The sequence below is a fragment of the Misgurnus anguillicaudatus genome, chromosome 10 (assembly GCF_027580225.2).
Source record: "Misgurnus anguillicaudatus chromosome 10, ASM2758022v2, whole genome shotgun sequence".
NCBI classification, from domain to species: domain Eukaryota; kingdom Metazoa; phylum Chordata; class Actinopteri; order Cypriniformes; family Cobitidae; genus Misgurnus; species Misgurnus anguillicaudatus.
The window spans coordinates 26,276,565-26,293,928 of NC_073346.2; the positions used below are offsets into that span (position 1 = coordinate 26,276,565).

General features: G+C 38.7%; 1 protein-coding gene across 3 annotated transcripts in view; it reads right to left on the reverse strand.

The window, feature by feature from the left end:
* Positions 1–4,836: 4,836 nt before the first annotated feature.
* chd4b (chromodomain helicase DNA binding protein 4b) overlaps positions 4,837–17,364 on the reverse strand; it is a 53,848-nt gene continuing 41,320 nt past the window's right edge. Inside the window, exons 15-39 of one of the 3 annotated variants that reach the window (XM_073872255.1) lie at positions 16,943–17,134; positions 16,648–16,848; positions 15,851–15,988; positions 15,451–15,572; positions 15,175–15,348; positions 14,838–14,979; positions 14,602–14,733; positions 14,246–14,363; positions 13,930–14,054; positions 13,677–13,769; positions 12,462–12,606; positions 11,820–11,989; positions 11,562–11,739; positions 11,199–11,377; positions 10,981–11,114; positions 10,063–10,207; positions 9,816–9,972; positions 9,556–9,653; positions 9,214–9,439; positions 9,078–9,131; positions 8,837–9,001; positions 8,651–8,759; positions 7,111–7,243; positions 6,697–6,892; positions 4,837–5,941 (exon numbers count right to left, since the gene is read on the reverse strand). In XM_073872255.1, coding sequence (XP_073728356.1) covers positions 5,766–5,941; positions 6,697–6,892; positions 7,111–7,243; positions 8,651–8,759; positions 8,837–9,001; positions 9,078–9,131; positions 9,214–9,439; positions 9,556–9,653; positions 9,816–9,972; positions 10,063–10,207; positions 10,981–11,114; positions 11,199–11,377; positions 11,562–11,739; positions 11,820–11,989; positions 12,462–12,606; positions 13,677–13,769; positions 13,930–14,054; positions 14,246–14,363; positions 14,602–14,733; positions 14,838–14,979; positions 15,175–15,348; positions 15,451–15,572; positions 15,851–15,988; positions 16,648–16,848; positions 16,943–17,134 — 3,702 coding nt within the window. In that variant the 3' untranslated portion in view covers positions 4,837–5,765. Of the gene's footprint in view, positions 5,942–6,696; positions 6,893–7,110; positions 7,244–8,650; positions 8,760–8,836; positions 9,002–9,077; positions 9,132–9,213; positions 9,440–9,555; positions 9,654–9,815; positions 9,973–10,062; positions 10,208–10,980; positions 11,115–11,198; positions 11,378–11,549; positions 11,740–11,819; positions 11,990–12,461; positions 12,607–13,676; positions 13,770–13,929; positions 14,055–14,245; positions 14,364–14,601; positions 14,734–14,837; positions 14,980–15,174; positions 15,349–15,450; positions 15,573–15,850; positions 15,989–16,647; positions 16,849–16,942; positions 17,135–17,364 lie in introns of all 3 variants that reach the window. The other 2 variants (XM_073872254.1, XM_073872253.1) reach the window with 2 other exon arrangements.

Below are 17,364 nucleotides of genomic sequence, written 5' to 3' on the forward strand. Positions count from 1 at the left end.
GTCACAAACTGACAGTGTACGTTGTAACTATATCGTTGAAACTAAAAACCTGCAAAGGTCTAATAGAGGAACCTGGAGGCTTTCCAACAAAAAGGATGAAAACAATAAAAAGCAGTTACCTTCTTTTGCAGCCTCACTGTCAGATTTTATTATAAACTTTGGAGAAATCTTTGTCTCACAGATTGACTTCACAGTTGTGTTACCATACTGTACTGTGACCATACTGTACTTTTAAATGAGACATTTCACAAGAGTTTTTTTAAGATAATCTTTAGGGTCCCCAGAGTACATATGTAAAGTTTTAGCTCAAAATACCCCACAGATAATTTATAATAACATGTTAAAATTGCCACTTTGTAGGTGTGGCATTTTTGTGTGTGTCCTTTTAAATGCAAATAAGCTGATCTCTGCACTAAATGGCAGTGTCGTGGTTGGATAGTGCAGATTAAGGGGCGGTATTATCCCCTTCTGACATCACAGGGGGAGCCAAATATCAATGACCTATTTTTTCACGTGCTTGCAGAGAATGGTTTACCCTAAACTAAGTTACTGGGTTGATCTTTTTCACATTTTTTAGGTTGATAGAAGCACTGGGGACCCAGTTATAGCACTTAAACATGAAAAAAGATTTTCATGATATGTCCCCTTTAACTTTACTTTGCATTTCCTTATTCACCAACCTTCCACACTGAGACACACACACACCTACAGTATTTTACTGTAAGCCATAGACTTTCATTTTCAATCTAGAATTTGTATAAAAGTAGTTTGCTATAAGTAGCCTATATTTAATTTGTTTATGATTTAGTTCTCCACAGAAATTTCATAGACTGTAAGTAGATGCACACCAACAAACACTAGGCTACTGCCTGTTGTACTGTCTGTACGTTATTGATAAGGGTATTTGTGCTTACAAATGGGCTGAACACACATTATAAAATGCTATCACCATGTCTGGTGTCATTGTTTGCCTTGCAAATGTTATACCAGTAGCCTTTACTTAATACATATACAATTTGAATAAAGGCAAATTCCAGGATCCACAAAACAAAATGTTTTTCTAAAGCTTCTGAGTGATTCTTTATATGGCAAACTTAAAACCACATTTGCAGATGCACACACACAGTGCTGCAGGTGTGTGTGTGTGTGTGTGTGTGTGTGTGTGTGTGTGTGTGTGTGTGTGTGTGTGTGTGTGGTACCGAAAGAAAACCGATCAGCACCAAATATCTTTTGAACACTATCAACAGACAGGTGGTTAAGCAAAACATGTACAGTTTTAGTAACCATATACACAAAATGCAACAGGCAAAACTAAAATCTTCAAGTAATGAGAAAATAACATGTACTTGGAGACAAGTTAGGATTCCGACCAAAAGTACACATTTGTCCAGGTGTTTGACCATAGAAAAGTTATTTTTAATTCTGCAAAAAAAGGTAACTGGTGACATTGGAAAGAATGGAGAGACATTTTTTATACAGTATCTATAAGTAACTGTATAGTCTGTGTCAGGGGGAGGAGTGAGTTACTGTAGATAACAGTTAATTACACTGCTTGGACAGTGTGGTTGGATTTTGACTTTGAAGATCTGATTCTGGCATCAAAGGAAGGAAGGAAGCCAATGTAAATGAGTGAGGAGAGCTTGAAACTGTTTGAATCTATTCGAAAGGATCCAATGAAGATTTCTTGAATTTGTCTTCAATTCATTTTTTTTTAGATTCAATTTATTTATATAGCGCTTTTCATAATTGATAATTGTTTCAAAGCAGTTTTACAAGAAGCAGGGGAAAACACAGAAAAATCGACAGACAATATAAGTAGCAAAATACAGAGGCTATGAAAAAACTTCACAAGCGAGCATATTAATAATGTAGGGGGTGCTAAGTTAAAGGGATAGTTCACTTTAAAATGAAAATTCTGTCAGCATTTACTCATCCTCATGTTGTTTTAAACCTGTATGAATTTATTTTTCTGATGAACACAAAAGAAGATATTTTGAGAAATTATGATATTAGGAAAAAGTATGATAGAATTTAAGAGGTACCGTCAACTGTTTGGTTACATCAATATTTTCTTAGTCATTTATCACAATAATTCCAAAATAGTTTTCCTACTAATATATACATTTAAGTTTTGGTATGTTTTATGTCATAAATCTTCTTTGGGGGGGGCCATGAAGGGATGCACCATACACCAGGGGGGCCGCACGGCAGAAAAGTTTGAGAACCACTTTACAACACTGTAATATAAACTATACCCTATGCACTAATTATGACAAGACACATGATGCACACAGATTCACTTGACACGCAGAACACATATTTTGAAATTACGAACCACACACATGACGGGCTACATACATGTTGTGACGAACTTCGCATCGAGCGTCCTCGAAAAAAGTCGTCACCGGCCAACACTGGTTTAAAAGCGTTTACCCAAAAATGAAAATGTAGTCATTTTCTCATCCTCGTGTTGTTCTAAACCTGTAGGATTTTTTTTCTTTTTGATGAACACAAAAGATATTTTGATAAATGATGGTAAGCAGACAGCTGATTGTAACCATTGACTTCCATATTAGGAAAAACAAATACAATGGAATTCAATGGGTACCGTCAACTGTGTGCTTACCATCATTTATCAAAATACTTCAGTTTTTTTCCTACTATGAAAGTCAATGGTTACAATCAGCTGTGTGCTTCAAAATATCTTCTTTTGTGTTCATCAAAAAGTAAAAAAAATCATACAGATTTAGAACATAAGGATGAAAAAATTATAACATTATAACCCATAGTTGGGTCAAATGTGGACAAACCCAACAGTTGGGTTAATTTCAACTCAAATGCTGGGTTGTTTCAACCCATAGTTGGGTAAAAACAACCCAGCATAGCAACAGTTAAGTTTATCTATATTTGACCCAACTATGGGTTGAAACAACTGAGCATTTTTTAGAGTGCATGTTCATTTAAACAAGTGGTTTGATTTATCCACATTTTACCCTATCTTGGTTTGAACCAATCCAGCATTTATACTAAATATATTTAGTCATAGGTTACCTTAATTTATACCACGGGTCTGTTGAATGCTGCATTCTGGTTGGCTGAGAAATGTTCTATGGGTGTTGATTATTTTTCTGTAAACCGCATACCTAACTTGTCAAATGTCTTAAAAATAGGCACCAGAGCAATGTTTGTGGTAACCGTGGTATAAGCAGAATAATTGACTCCGGTCCTTTGAATTATTTGAAAATAATGCACACCTACGGTGTAAAGGCACTGCGCTTTGCTTCGTGCCGCATTACCACCTTGGTGTGCATTATTTTCTTATAATTCAATGGCCCGTCGTCAATTATTCCTTACATATATATATATAAAAAAAGGTTACCTTAATATTTACTGTAGTAAGGATAAAAACATTATACACTCCAAATTGACATATTATAGATAAACTATTATATCTAAATTATTTTAACCCAATGCTGGGTAAATATTGGACAGAACACATGTTGGGTTAAAAAATAAACCTATACTGAATTTTTTCAACGCAACGCTGGGTTGTTTCAACACATGGTTGAGTTAACAACAACCCAGTATAGGTTTATTTCTAACCCAACATGGGTTTGGTCCAATATTTACCCAGCATTGGGTTAAAAATAACCCAGCAGAATTTAAAGTGTAGCACATAGGAAATTTACTACAGTAAATACAGTATTTGTATGTGGGATAGCAGCTGGTCATCATTTAATATGGTGGTTTTACCTGTTCAGTCATCATGGTACACCACAGTATATTTTGTATGGGTACAAACCAATGATTGAAGCAATAAACAAACAGACATGAACGGAAGAAAACTGTGACATACAGGAAGGTGTGTAGAACACTTTGCATGCACCGGTGCTTTTGTATAGACCATCACGTAATGCCACATTAGCATAAGCAGCACACATGCACATAAATGTCCTTTACAAGCACACAGGCACAAGTTAGACGTCATCTCCTGCATGGCATGGCATGCTATGTCTGCTTGAACATGCAGTGAATTTATGTACAAATATAGCAAAACATGGAAATTTGTCTATTAAAGAAACAGCATGTAAGAAATTTATATCAATTAATCATAAAATGGCCCTGATATGTCACTAGAAATTATTTTCATTTCAAATACTTATATCACTGACAACAGTGGTCCGGCCAGGATATTGTCATTTAAAAAGTGGAGTTGCAGCCCTCAACTGATGTTTATGTTGTCGTGTATTGGCCACCAGTTGTGTGATTGCAGTACCAGTTTTAGCCACAAGTTTTGTGATTGCAGTACCAGTTTTGGCCACAATCCTACATACTGTTCCTTTAAATCGAACTACATTTAGTGACACTTTCACCCGAATACATTCAATCTTTACTTTTTGATCAATACGTGGTCCCAATGCACTTGATCTACATGGAACAGTGAGGAGCTGACAAAATCCACTTAGAGTTCCTCGGGGTATTTGTCTGATAAGTTATCTGTCTCCACCCACCCATTTTCTTAATTGTCATAATTTTCCCCATCCTGTCTGTTGTTATTAACTCATTTTCTTTTTAGTGTTTTCTTTTGGATTGGAACTATAATAGAGCATCACCTGCAGATGAACAAAGATTCAGCCACTGCCCTAAAAAGTTTAGCTCAACCATATTTAAGCACATTTACATAAGACGTTAACTGTAATCCTCAAGACCGTGTTAAACTGTTCTGGTGTGGTTGATTAGGGTTGAAAAAAAATCAAAATTGAATTTAGTCAAGCTTTTATCCCCAAGGAACTAACTTTATATCTAGGACTAAATAAAGCGAGAAACTCCACATCACACTTTGTTACCTTTTTATTGCAGCAGGTCTGAAAAACATTAACAAAAGACATAACAATAACAGGGTAACAACGATAATTACAAAGTGAGATATTCAAAACTCTGGAAAGTGTAAAATTAGACATTAAATTAAAAAAAGAAACTGGAACCTGTAGTCAGGTGCCAACCAGGACTGAAAATTAAGTTGGTTTTACAAGCACAAACAATGGTAAACGTGTAACAGAATGTCTCTTAATAACACAGCAGTTCTCATGATTGTAAAATCATGTTTTTTTTAATCTACAAGAATTAAAGGTCATTTGATGGCCTTAATATAAGAGGTGCGTGTTGACTTCTGCTTAAAACCTTTATTTTTTTCAGCTGCTGCCGGGAACTGAATGTACTTACAGTACAGACAAAATAAAAGCCACATGAGCTTTTTAGAGCTCAAACACTTTATATTTGTGTTCGGGGCAGAATTGTGAAAAACGTGTGAATTACAACAGAATGCACACCTGAGGAGGAAAGTGTTTTCAATGCAAAGATCTTTTAAAGCTCTTACTTCAATCCATCTCATTGCAGAACTCCACACCAGGTTTTCAACCTTGCCCCATATGGACTAAGTGTAGAAGTGACCTAAAAACCTGAAATGGATTTATTGGATTGCTTCACACACACACACACTTCTCAGCTCAGCAGCTGTGCGCTCAAAAAATTCCTAATGGAAAACATGGAATGGCTCTACATTTACTGGGGCTTCACAGGAAATGTGAGGGAAGCACAGTGTGCTAGCTAAGGATCACTCCATTCCAATTTTTTGTTATTTCATATATACACAAAACATCTGATCACCTGACCCAGGTGCGTGTCTCTATGTGTACATGAAGGTGTGATTCCTCGTCGTGACTGAGCTTATGGGAGGTAGGGATGAAAATTTACTCTAGAGGTCATCAGCGTGGCGCCTGCGTTTGCGTGACCTCCGGTCCTCGGCTGGCCAGCCGGCTAAGGATGCTTCTCTCTGACATCTGCAGCCTCACGGCGACAGGCGGTATCCGAGCGATGGTTGCCGGGAGGCGTGTGACGTCAGCCTTCATGTCGCTGAGCAGCTCCTCCAGTTGTTTCAGAACTGATGATTGGTAACCAAAGCAGAAACATTTTAACACGTCAGTGTTGTTCACACATACGGATTTTAAAGATTTAAATACTTATTTTTAGCATCTGTAGATAACTACTACAGATACAGGCTGTACTGTTGGGCCGCATGTCATGCACAAAACTACAGCGATATCAAGTGAAGTGTGAAAGCGTGTGCTATTTTGGCCAAGATGTGTTAATATTCGCCTCTGGGCTGTTATAACGTTTAAAAAATATATATAGTTTTATTTAGGTTTAAGAGATCCTGCAATTTCCTGCTATTGCTCAAGTGGAAGGGGAGTTTACCCTAAAAACTTGACACATCAGTTTACATTTTTATACATTTTTTAATACTATATACACATTTCCTGTATTTTCTTGATGTATTCTATTAAAGAGACTAAGAACTAATTATATATTATCACTAAACATTGCAAAAACCACACATCTAATTGTGGCATGGTGGCCTAAGACTTTTGCACAGTACTGTATATCAAGTTACTTATTTTGTGCACTTTAGCACAGTAGTTCTCATATCAAAGCAAATAGGGCTGAATGATAAATTGCATGTGATTGGCATGCGCATCTCGTCAGTACTGACGAGATGCGCAAGACTATCGCATGCGACTTATCGTGCAGCCCTAATACCAAATGTACAGCGCTGTGGTTCTCTATAATGCTATTACACTGTGAATGAGTTCATGCAGAGTTGTGTGTTAATAATTTTGAGCTCGGAGGTTTGTGTACCTTTGTGCAGTACTGCATTAGCGGGTTTGTTTCCTGACATTGACTCTTTGCTGAGATGTTGATGTGACTCGGCCAGACACTCCACCTCACTGAAGCGTGTGTTGAGCGCCATTGAGGGGTGAGATGGGTCTTCTGTCATGTTAAGATATGCGGCCCGTCTGAGCTGCTCCTCGATCACCAGAGCCTGTTCCAACAACTGCACAGAGACATAGTATATTTTGACTTTACCATATTTAGTATAAACAATCTTCCCCATTTTATTTAAATTTGATTTTCCAATTTTTTACATTTTATGTTCATGTCCCCTATTAACTTCACCTTCTTGTAGCAAAGAAGATCATACAGAAAATAAGTATTATGTACATACGTTTTGGCAATATTGTGAACATTAACAATGTTTTCTTTGTCTCTAACCTTAAACCTTCGCGCAAGGAACTTGTTTTTAATCTCAAGGAAGTTTCCTCGGCTCATCTCTCCTTTGAAGGGTTCATTGAGGATGGCAAATCTCGGGTCGTTTTGTACATCTTGCCAGCGGGCATAGCCGTGACTGGTGGTAAACAGGTGAAGGACATACAAACAGCTTCTAATGTTCATACACAGCAAACATTTACATTTTTATATGAGTGACCCTGGACCACAAAACCAGTCATAAGTCGCACAGGTTTACTTGCAGCAATCGCCAACAAAACATTGTATGGGTCAAAAGTATTGATTTTATGCCAAAAATAATTTTTTAAATGAAAGTTTCATTAAGATATTTTGCAAATGTCCTACCGTGAATATATCAATCATGTATTTATCATCAGGGTTGCTAAGGACTTCATTTGGACAACATTAAAGGTGCAGTGTGTAACTTTTAGAAGAATCTCTTGACAGAAATGCAATATAATATACATAACTATATTATCAGGGGTGTATAAAGACCTCAAATAATGAACAATTATGTTTTAATTACATTAGCATAATACGTTTTTATCTACATACACTGCGGGTCCCCTTACATGGAAGCCACCATTTTGTGTCACCATGTTTCTACAGAAGCCCTTAACCGACAAACTTTGTTTAATAAGTTGCCTCTGATGTAGACATGTTTGTCCTGAGGCATCTACCGTAGCTTCTCTATGCGTTTCAAAAGCGAGGGGTCAGCTGTGGATGCTGCTTGGTTACACTGCACCTTTAAAGGGGACATTTCACAAGACTTTTTTTAAGATGTAAAATAAAGTCTTTAGTGTCCCCAGAGTACATATGTGAAATTTTAGCTCAAAATACCATATCATTTATTATAGCATGTTTACATTGCCACTTTGTAGGTTTGAGAAAAAAAATGGACCATTTGTGGGTGTGTCCTTTAAAATGCAAATGAGCAGATCTCTGCACTAAATAGCAGTGCCATGGTTGGATAGTGGAGATTAAGGGGTGGTATTATCCCCTTCTGACATCACAAGGGGATACAAATTTCAATAAGCTATTTTTTCACATGCTTGCAGAGAATGGTTTACCAAAACTAAGTTACTGGGTTGATCTTTTTCACATTTTCTAGGTTGATAGAAGCACTGGGGATCCAATTACAGCACTTAAACATGAAAAAAGTCTGATTTTCATGATATGTCCCCTTTTAAGGTGATTTTCTCAATATTCAAATGTTTTTGCCCCCTCAGATTCCAGATTATCAAATAATTGTATCTTGGCCAAATATTGTCCTATCCTAACAAACCATACATCAATGGAAAGCTTATTTCAATTGCAACCCTTAGGAATATATTTGTGGTCTAGGGTCACATATATCAATTTACATTTTGTACACTGGTGTCAACCATAAATTGAAACCTAAATGATTTTTAAAAGCATCCCAGGTTTGACTGAGACTTTAATTTTACAGATGATGACATCAAACACATCAAAATCCCGATCATCCTGTAATGACCGGCATAATAACTGTAACTGTTCAGGATACTGTATGATACCAGCCAGCAGCCAGTAGTCATGGCGACGATGCCAGATCTCATAAGTTTTCTTGGTGACCGTGGCGGCTCTCTCTTCATTCTGCCAGAGTGAGTGAAGCTCTAGAAAGACAGAGAATTCATTCATTCAAATCCACAAACGAATACACGTACAGACACACAGCAAATTCCCAGTCTACCTGTGAAACCTCCGTCAGCGATGTTAAACATGAACCTCTGCTTCACTGCTTTCTTCTTCTCTTCACTCACTACATCCCCTCCTCCGCTTGTCTCTTTGGCGTTCTCTCCATTTTGCAGTTTACCAGACTCTTCGGATTTTAATCCATCCCTCTCGTCTTTCAGCTCTGGTGAAAGACAAAAAGTGACATTAAGAAAAAGATCCAAATAAAGATCCAAAACAAGATGTGGGTGTGTTTGTACCTTTCTTCTGTTCTCCGGGTGAGCTTGTGTCCATTTTCTCATCAGAAGTTTCTTCTGAAATAAAGGAGGTGGGTTATTTAAACCAGTAAACAAAGCTGTAACATTATTGGTTCAACAAACATATTGAAAATATCACCTTTGGTTTTGGATGTGTCTGCACTGCTTGCAGCATCTAAACTTTCAGCTTTGACATCTGAAGAGGAGGTATTCTCCCTTGACTTCTCCGCTTTCGCTCCATCTTTCTCATTTTCGGCCTCTTTGCTTCCTCCATCCTTCTGCCGTAAGGGTGATGTGTCCTCCTTTCTCTCCTCTTTCTTTGGTGGACTGGGGGATTTCTCACCTTCATCAGGAATCTCAATGATCTGTGAGAGATGATAAAACCGAGAGAGAGAAAGAGTGAGACAAGACAAGAAAGCCAAAGGAAAGCACATTAACAGATGACACGAAAAAGTAATCCTGTAAATAACTAGTAATGTACCTCATCATCCTGCCTCAAGCCTTTTATTTCCTTCTCTCCATCTCCATCCGTCTTCTCCTCTAGCTCTTTGAATGCGTCGTCAATTTTGGAAAGATCTTCTGTTTGGATAAATCATTCGTAAATAAGGGCACATTACGTTAGCAGCAGAAAGGTCATGGGTTCGAATTTCAGGTAACAAACTTTAAAAAAAAAATATGTCCATTATTATTAATAAAGATGAAGTCTTGAATTTAATGTGCAGGTTGTGTAGCATTATGTACCTGCTGCTGGTGTGTTGGGCTGGGTATCAGCAGGTGTTCCACTAGAGGGCGTTTTTGGATCCTCTCCTGCCGCGATGGCCGCCGCTCTCTTGCTTTCCTCCAGTTCTTTCATCCAGGGCATTGACCACTGACCATTGACATGCTCAAACTCTTGCACCTGTGAGAGTTCAAAACGGCCAATCACAGCTCAGAACAGCCAGAAACACCTCATATATGCAGCTATATATGCGGTCTCAACTTCACTTACCTTCTTGCGGATCAGTGACATCACACCTATGCGTGTAAGAACGTGTTGTCGTGACAGGCCTTCCCGTGGAACGCCATCAGCGAAGGTTTCTGCCCCATCAGCACCCGGCTCACATAGGTGACGCATAAACAGAGACACATATGCCCTGAGAATAAGAGAAAAAACACTTAAGTCAAAGACATCAATGCATTAGTGTTGGGCGATATGCACCATTTTGAGATCGTCCTATCGCCAGCTTATGAGATTGCCGATACACAATAGTATTGGGGGGCGGGGCAGTAGTTTACGAATTTATTTATTTATTTGTTAATTTTTACTTATTTATGACAAGTCACTTGATTGGTGGACAAAAAAGAAGAAAGGGCAACACCGTCATGACCGCAACCTTCTTAAAACCGATGCCATAAATCCATCCGCATAATTCAAAGTCCAGGCGCTCTAAAATTTCCTGGGTCTAAGGGAGTGGGAACAAAAAAACAGCTGTGTTTAACCCTCTGTGCGCCTAACAACCTCTCTAGTGCAAGGTAATGTCAGAGCCACGCATATTACAAGTTCAGGGGCTAGAAGAAGTCCATGCCACGCGCATTCAGGTCCGAGCAAGAGTCCAAGACACGCGAATTGAGTCCATGTGTGTGCGAGAAGGAATCCGTGCGCATTATAAGCTCTCTCGCGCAAAGTGAAGCCCACAAACCGTCTCATGCAAGGAAAAGCACGCAATGAGCATGTTAATATGAAATATATGTGATAATTATAATTATAACAATCACCAATTATCGTCAAGAAAGCCCGCTATTAGCGATATGTCTGACGATCGTCTATACACGATACTATCGGCACAAACCTACAATGCATTATACAAATGTATGCAATCCGAATATAATTTTAACACACGCACGCTTTAAGAAAAATCAGACTCACTTAAACTCTTTCTCTGATTTGCCTCGCAGGTCTCTAACAAGCCACTGGGTGGTGAAGGCATCCTGCGGAGGCATCCCATAACGCATCACTGCATTCAAGAAGGCCTTTCTCTGACGGGCATTGAAACCCAACACCTAATGGATATAAAGATGTTTTAAGGCTATTGCTTTATACTGTAAATAAAGGATGAAAAAGCTAGGAGATAATTTGAGTTGAACCTCAATGTTGCCTCCCACTCTGGCCAGTAGGGGCGGCAGTGGTTTGTCTTTGTCATTTCTCAAGCCTTTGCGATTCGGCCTTCGTGAGTTAGCTTCAGATCGTTCATCAAAGTCCTCATCACCTTCTTCTGAAGCCACAGAGTAATCTGACTGGTTATCAGACTGATCATCCTGCCAATCTAAGAGACACAAAAACTTTTGAGAAGTTCCATCCTCTTGCAAATCAAAATATTTAAGTCAGGGGAACAAAACACAACTGAATTCATGCAGACATCTTCAATGTGAATTGTCGGCATTCTACACACAAGTTGTTTACACACACAAAAAGGAAAGCGTTAAAAGCGTCTGTACCCCGTCTACTACCTCTGTCCTCCTGTGAGCAGTCGTTGTAGTTGACAGGTTTGCGAGGACGTTTGCCTTTGCCCAGGTGCCGGGCAAGATCTTCCTGCTGCTGTTCATAATGATGCCGCAGGAGTTTCTCCCAGTAATCAGGATCGACGCTCTCCTCCTGTTTGATGATTTCTCTGTCCACATCCTCCTCCTGAGAAAGGCACCACATGTGTTGTGAAATCCACAGATTAGGATAGGTGACGTGACACACAAACAAAGTCCCTGGCTTACCTCCTCATCGTCATCTTTCACCACATACTGGGCCACTTTAAAGGAGCTGAGATATTCATTCATGCTCTGAAGCTCGGTGTCGTCCGTTGCATCTTGGTTCCGGTCCAACAGTCGATCGATAGCTTTGTCATCATAGTGGATCACACTGCTGTCCTCTTCTTTATTTTCTCCTGGAGGAGAGAATCGGCAAATATAATATTAATAATAACAATTATATAGCACAATAGCGGCCAATCTAAAGATATCTAATCTATAAACTGTAGTTTTAAGCTTTAAACCAATAAGATTTCACGTGGGTATGAATGCTTAAAAAAACAGCAAAAGCAGAAACCAAGCAACTGATAACATATCCTGTTGTGGGCTTGTGGTTGTGGCTGGTTGGGATTTAAATGGAAAAGAGCAATCACTTGCGCTTTAATGCATTAAGTCCATGGCGTGTAAATGTTTAACTCATAATGGAAAATTAAATGTCAGAAAATCAAAACACACTGGCCATGCTTTTTGTTAAACTCTGCTGAACATTTTTAATTTACTAGGAGCTGCAAAGTAGACTGCATTGTTCAAAGGTCATGGTTGTGCTAATACTCTTTATATAATCCTGTTCTTTAAACTCGTACTATTCATAAAGAAATAATCTTTAACCTTCTCCAAGCTCATCTTTGAAAAGCGCCTCGGTGCCAAATTTCAAGATGTCATCCAATTCCTGTTTGGACATGGATCCAGCCTTGGCCGACCCCAGGCCGGGTCGTACCACGAGGTGGGTCAACATCATCTTTTTCTTTGCCACCTGGGAATGATAGGACACAGTGTTGATGCCTATATAACACATACATACATATACATATATGGGTGATTCTCACGAAACCATTGAAACACCACGGCACTAATGATTTTATGATGAGCTTTAAAATGTGTAATATAGTAACATTAAAAAGCATCAGAATTAACACAATACTGTGTTCTACCTTGCACAATGTGTGATTTCAACATAAGAATTTATAATTGTAAATTTTATCTCATTTTCTGCTGAAATTCTCATTACCGCAATGTGTCCGGCTTGTTTGAACATGCGTTATGTTGTAATTTAATCAAATTAACACAAATATATTAAGAAAAAAAATAAATGGATGTTTTGCTAGACTACTTTAGATGACAGAAAAAATATTTACTGAATATTCATGTATAATAATAATAATGAAGAACAATTAGGAAAATGATGTGTCCATGCCTGATGTTCTCATCCTCCGCAACACTTTTTGAGAACAGTTTAAGCACACATACAGAATTTTAATAAAGTTCGATTTTGAGTGACCAAGCACATGGACCAGTTACTTCAAGATGGCTACCAGATAAGATCATTTTTTTACAGTTAATTTGAAATATTGTCTTGTCAGAATGCTTACACGACATTTTGATTATCATTACCGCAACAGATGATTATTAAATGTTAATTTAATTAATAGAAGCATAATACTTTGATTTTAAATGCATGTGCAGAATCTCCAATTATGTTCTTTCAGGTTTGTCATGTCATTTTGAAAATATGTCAGTGTTGATGTTTTCTGACTGTTGCGGTAATGAGATTTTTTAGGACTCATTTTTTAAATTATGTTACAAAAAGTGTTAAATGATAAGTAAAAGTTTTTAAATTAATGTTCCCATTTACTCCAGACTTTGTTTTTCAATGTCTGGTGGGAAAAAAAGTAACTGTAAGCAATTTTACATTTTCATGCTTGACATGTTTAAAACCAAGTTTTCGTGAGAATCACCCATATATATATATAGACTTATGAGAATACTGAAATGCACAAAAATACCTTCAATTCTTTATATGAATAAATAAAAATCTAATCTTACCTGCGTAATTCTCTCCTCCACAGATGCTTTAGTGACAAATCGATAGATCATCACCTTCTTATTCTGACCAATACGATGAGCCCTGCTAAATGCCTGAGAAGGACAGAAAGGCAAACCAGATCCTTAAAAAATTCCAGGGTTATACAAAGACTTGAAGTTTGCTTTTAGAGAGACACATGCATGTAGTGATTGTTAGTATTAATATTGTCAGGCGTTTACAGCTGTAGGATCAAGTATTTAATGATGTCTTTACCTGGATATCATTGTGTGGGTTCCAGTCAGAGTCATAGATGATGACAGTGTCAGCGGTTGCCAGATTGATGCCCAAACCACCTGCTCTGGTGGACAGCAGGAAAACAAACTGCGGAGCTCCAGGAGCTTCAGGAAAAAGAAAAAATGGATTATGCCAAAAGAAAACATTACTAAACAACATTGATTTAACAGCTGCTAAGTAATTGTGAAGGACAGTTTACCCCAAAATTGGCACAAGCATTTATTTATGGATGATCTGTTCCTTTAACAGGAAATAATCTGAATGACAAATGGAAACCTGTGGCATCTTGCCTCACCATTAAACCGATCAATGGCTTCCTGTCTCATCCCACCAGTGACTCCTCCATCTATCCTTTCATACTTGTATCCCTCGTTTTCCAGAAAGTCTTCCAGCAAGTCCAACATCTTTGTCATCTACATCCAAGCATGAGGGAACAAGTACATTCGTTTGCACTCAAGTTTTTTTGTGTTCATTTGTTTGTTTATTTTTAATGCTACCCCAGCATCTATGGCTATATTCATAGCGAGAACTGGTTGATCCATACACATGTTGGGGGAGGGACAATTTATCTAACCTGCATGTTTTTGGCCTATGGGAGGAAACCAGAGTACCCGGAGTAAACCCACGCTGACTTATGGTATGTGTCTGTACCTGTGAGAATATAAGTACTCTGTGTCCACCCTCCTTTAGTTTCCTCAGCATCTTGCACAAAAGCAACAATTTCCCAGAAGCCTTGGTGAGGGCACCGCCATCATACATGCCATTAGGCATCTTAGGTGCTTCCTGAAATAAAACCAACCAGATAAATTAGTGTCATTAATATTTCCCCCCATTGCCAATGTAAAATGGTACAGCCCTATAAGGAGCATATGCGAGTAGAATCTCACATTAGCAGCAGTGGGGAAGAGGTAGGGGTGGTTACAACACTTCTTCAGGTCCATGACCACATTGAGCAGAGAAACCTGGTTTCCGCCACCACGGGTGTTCAAAGCTTCGAAGTTGCGTGTGAGGATGTACTTGTAATACTTTCTGTTGAAGAACAATATATATTGAATTTAGAAATTTTCTTCATTACACTTAAATGTAGTAGTAAAGGGGCATTATCGAGTCATCCAGCTGCTGGCCATGCAATTCAACCTACATTAAATAACTGCCCAGCAGGTGGCACAAATGAGTTTCATGAAAATGAAATGACAACAGCAGAGAAAGTTTTGCATTGCATACTTCTGCATTGAGCTGAGCTCCACTCTCACGATGAGCTCGGTCTTTGAGGGCATGTGTTTAAAGACGTCGGCTTTGAGTCTTCTGAGCATGTGTGGACCCAACATGTCGTGCAGCTTCTTGATCTGGTCCTCTTTAGCTATGTCAGCAAACTCCTCCAAAAAGCCTTCCAGGTTATTGAAATGCACACATATCAGGCACATAACATCACCGAACACCGTGATCTGACCCATGAGAATGCATTTAATCCAGAAAGCATACACATTTACACACACTTACTTGAATCTCTCAGGCGTGAGGAAGTTGAGAAGATGGAAGAGCTCCTCCAGGTTGTTTTGTAAAGGAGTGCCGGTCAACAGCAACTTGTGCTGGAGTGGGTAGTTATTCAACACACGAAAGAACTGAAGGAAAACAATAAAGAGAAATTCCTCTTGATGAATGATGAGTCGACTAATGCATCTCATTTACATTATGCATATTTACACAAGGCTTTTATCCAAAGCGACTTACAGTGCATTTCTAAATGTTTTATCAGTGTGTTCCCTGAGCTACAAGACCATAACAAGAAAGGCCTATATAATTTTGCTAGTTTATGTGATCAGATGTGTTTTGTGAAAAGTGCCTGTTTGTGATGTGTTCATTACAGCATTATATATTTCTGTTGTGGCACATAGCTTACCTTTGATTGGTTGTTCTTTAGTCTGTGGGCCTCGTCGACCACAAGACAAGCCCAGTCAATTGAACCCAAGATGGCCTGATCGATCGTAATCAGCTCGTATGATGTTAACAGTACATGAAACTTCACAGCAGCCTCTTTCTGTAGAGATGATAGACAGATAAGGCAATGGTATATATCATCAGGGCACGCAAAATTTCAAAATTCTTGGTAGCCGTTTAGGCAGGCACAGTATTGGGTGCATCTGTCCAGTAAAGACATTAGAGAGAGAGAACAGGTGCGGGTTGTCAGAAATGCAGACTCTCTGTGCTTTTGTACATAGCTTTGTGAGTATATATGACATTTAAGCTTGCTGTGGGAGATTTCCTTTACTACATGAGGATATTAATGACTGACAAGACGACGTTGGAGGAATTTGTACCCAACAGATCCGGAGCATCAGTGACAAATCATTACTGCGCACTCCATGTACGATCGCAAATGGAAAAAAGCATTACATTATAATGCAAAAGCATCACAATATATTTTTTCTTCCCAAGATAGCCCGACGGGCAGGACAGATACACATTTTGGTAGTCCGACAAGGAGGCACAATATCCCCGGGACGTCAGGCTAGCAATTTGCGGGGCCCTGATCACAGTGGCGGCTGGTGACTTCTTTTTTTGAAGCTCACAATGCGAAGTTCATCACAACATGTATGTAGCTTGTCATGTGTGTGGTTCGTCATTTCAAAATATGTGTTCTGCGCTTTGAGAGATTGTGTGTGCATCACGTGTTTCCTGTCACATCAAGTTTCTTACTTTCATTTTGGACGCTTTCTTTCCACCACGGATAGCGTTGTCTTCAAAGGAGAATTCATTTTCCCGTATGACGGCTCTGCTGTCTTTATCACCCACGTAGGTGACCACATACATGTCTGGTGCCCACATCTCAAACTCCCTCTCCCAGTTGATGATGGTGGACAGTGGGGCGCTCACCAGGAATGGCCCCTTCGAGTGACCCTGAGGGAACATTAGGAAAAAAAAGATTACCAAATGTATATTGTATTTTATTAAATGTTCAGTAAATGCATCATGTCACAACAAACTCAAAAACCTCTTTGTAGAGTGAATAGAGAAAGACGGCAGTCTGAACAGTCTTGCCAAGACCCATCTCATCGGCCAAAATGGTGTCGGTGCCCTGAGCCCAAGAGAAACGCAACCAGTTCAGACCTTCCAGCTGGTACGGGTGAAGCGTGCCACCTGTAGCGTCCAAATACTCCGGCTGTCTGTCAAACTTGATGGTGGGCTGATAAACAGAGCGAGAGAGGAATATTAGATAACCATTAACAAAAAAGAGACAAAAATTTAAAGCTCTGTTCCATACTGTGAAAATATAACCTTGTTATCTTTAATACTGACTAAGGTCATGTCAAAGATTGAAATTAAAATGAATGAAATCAAATTTTTTATTATTTAAAATTCTCAAAGCTCATTTAGCTGTAAACGTAAAAAAATTTGTATCATTTTGGCATTTCG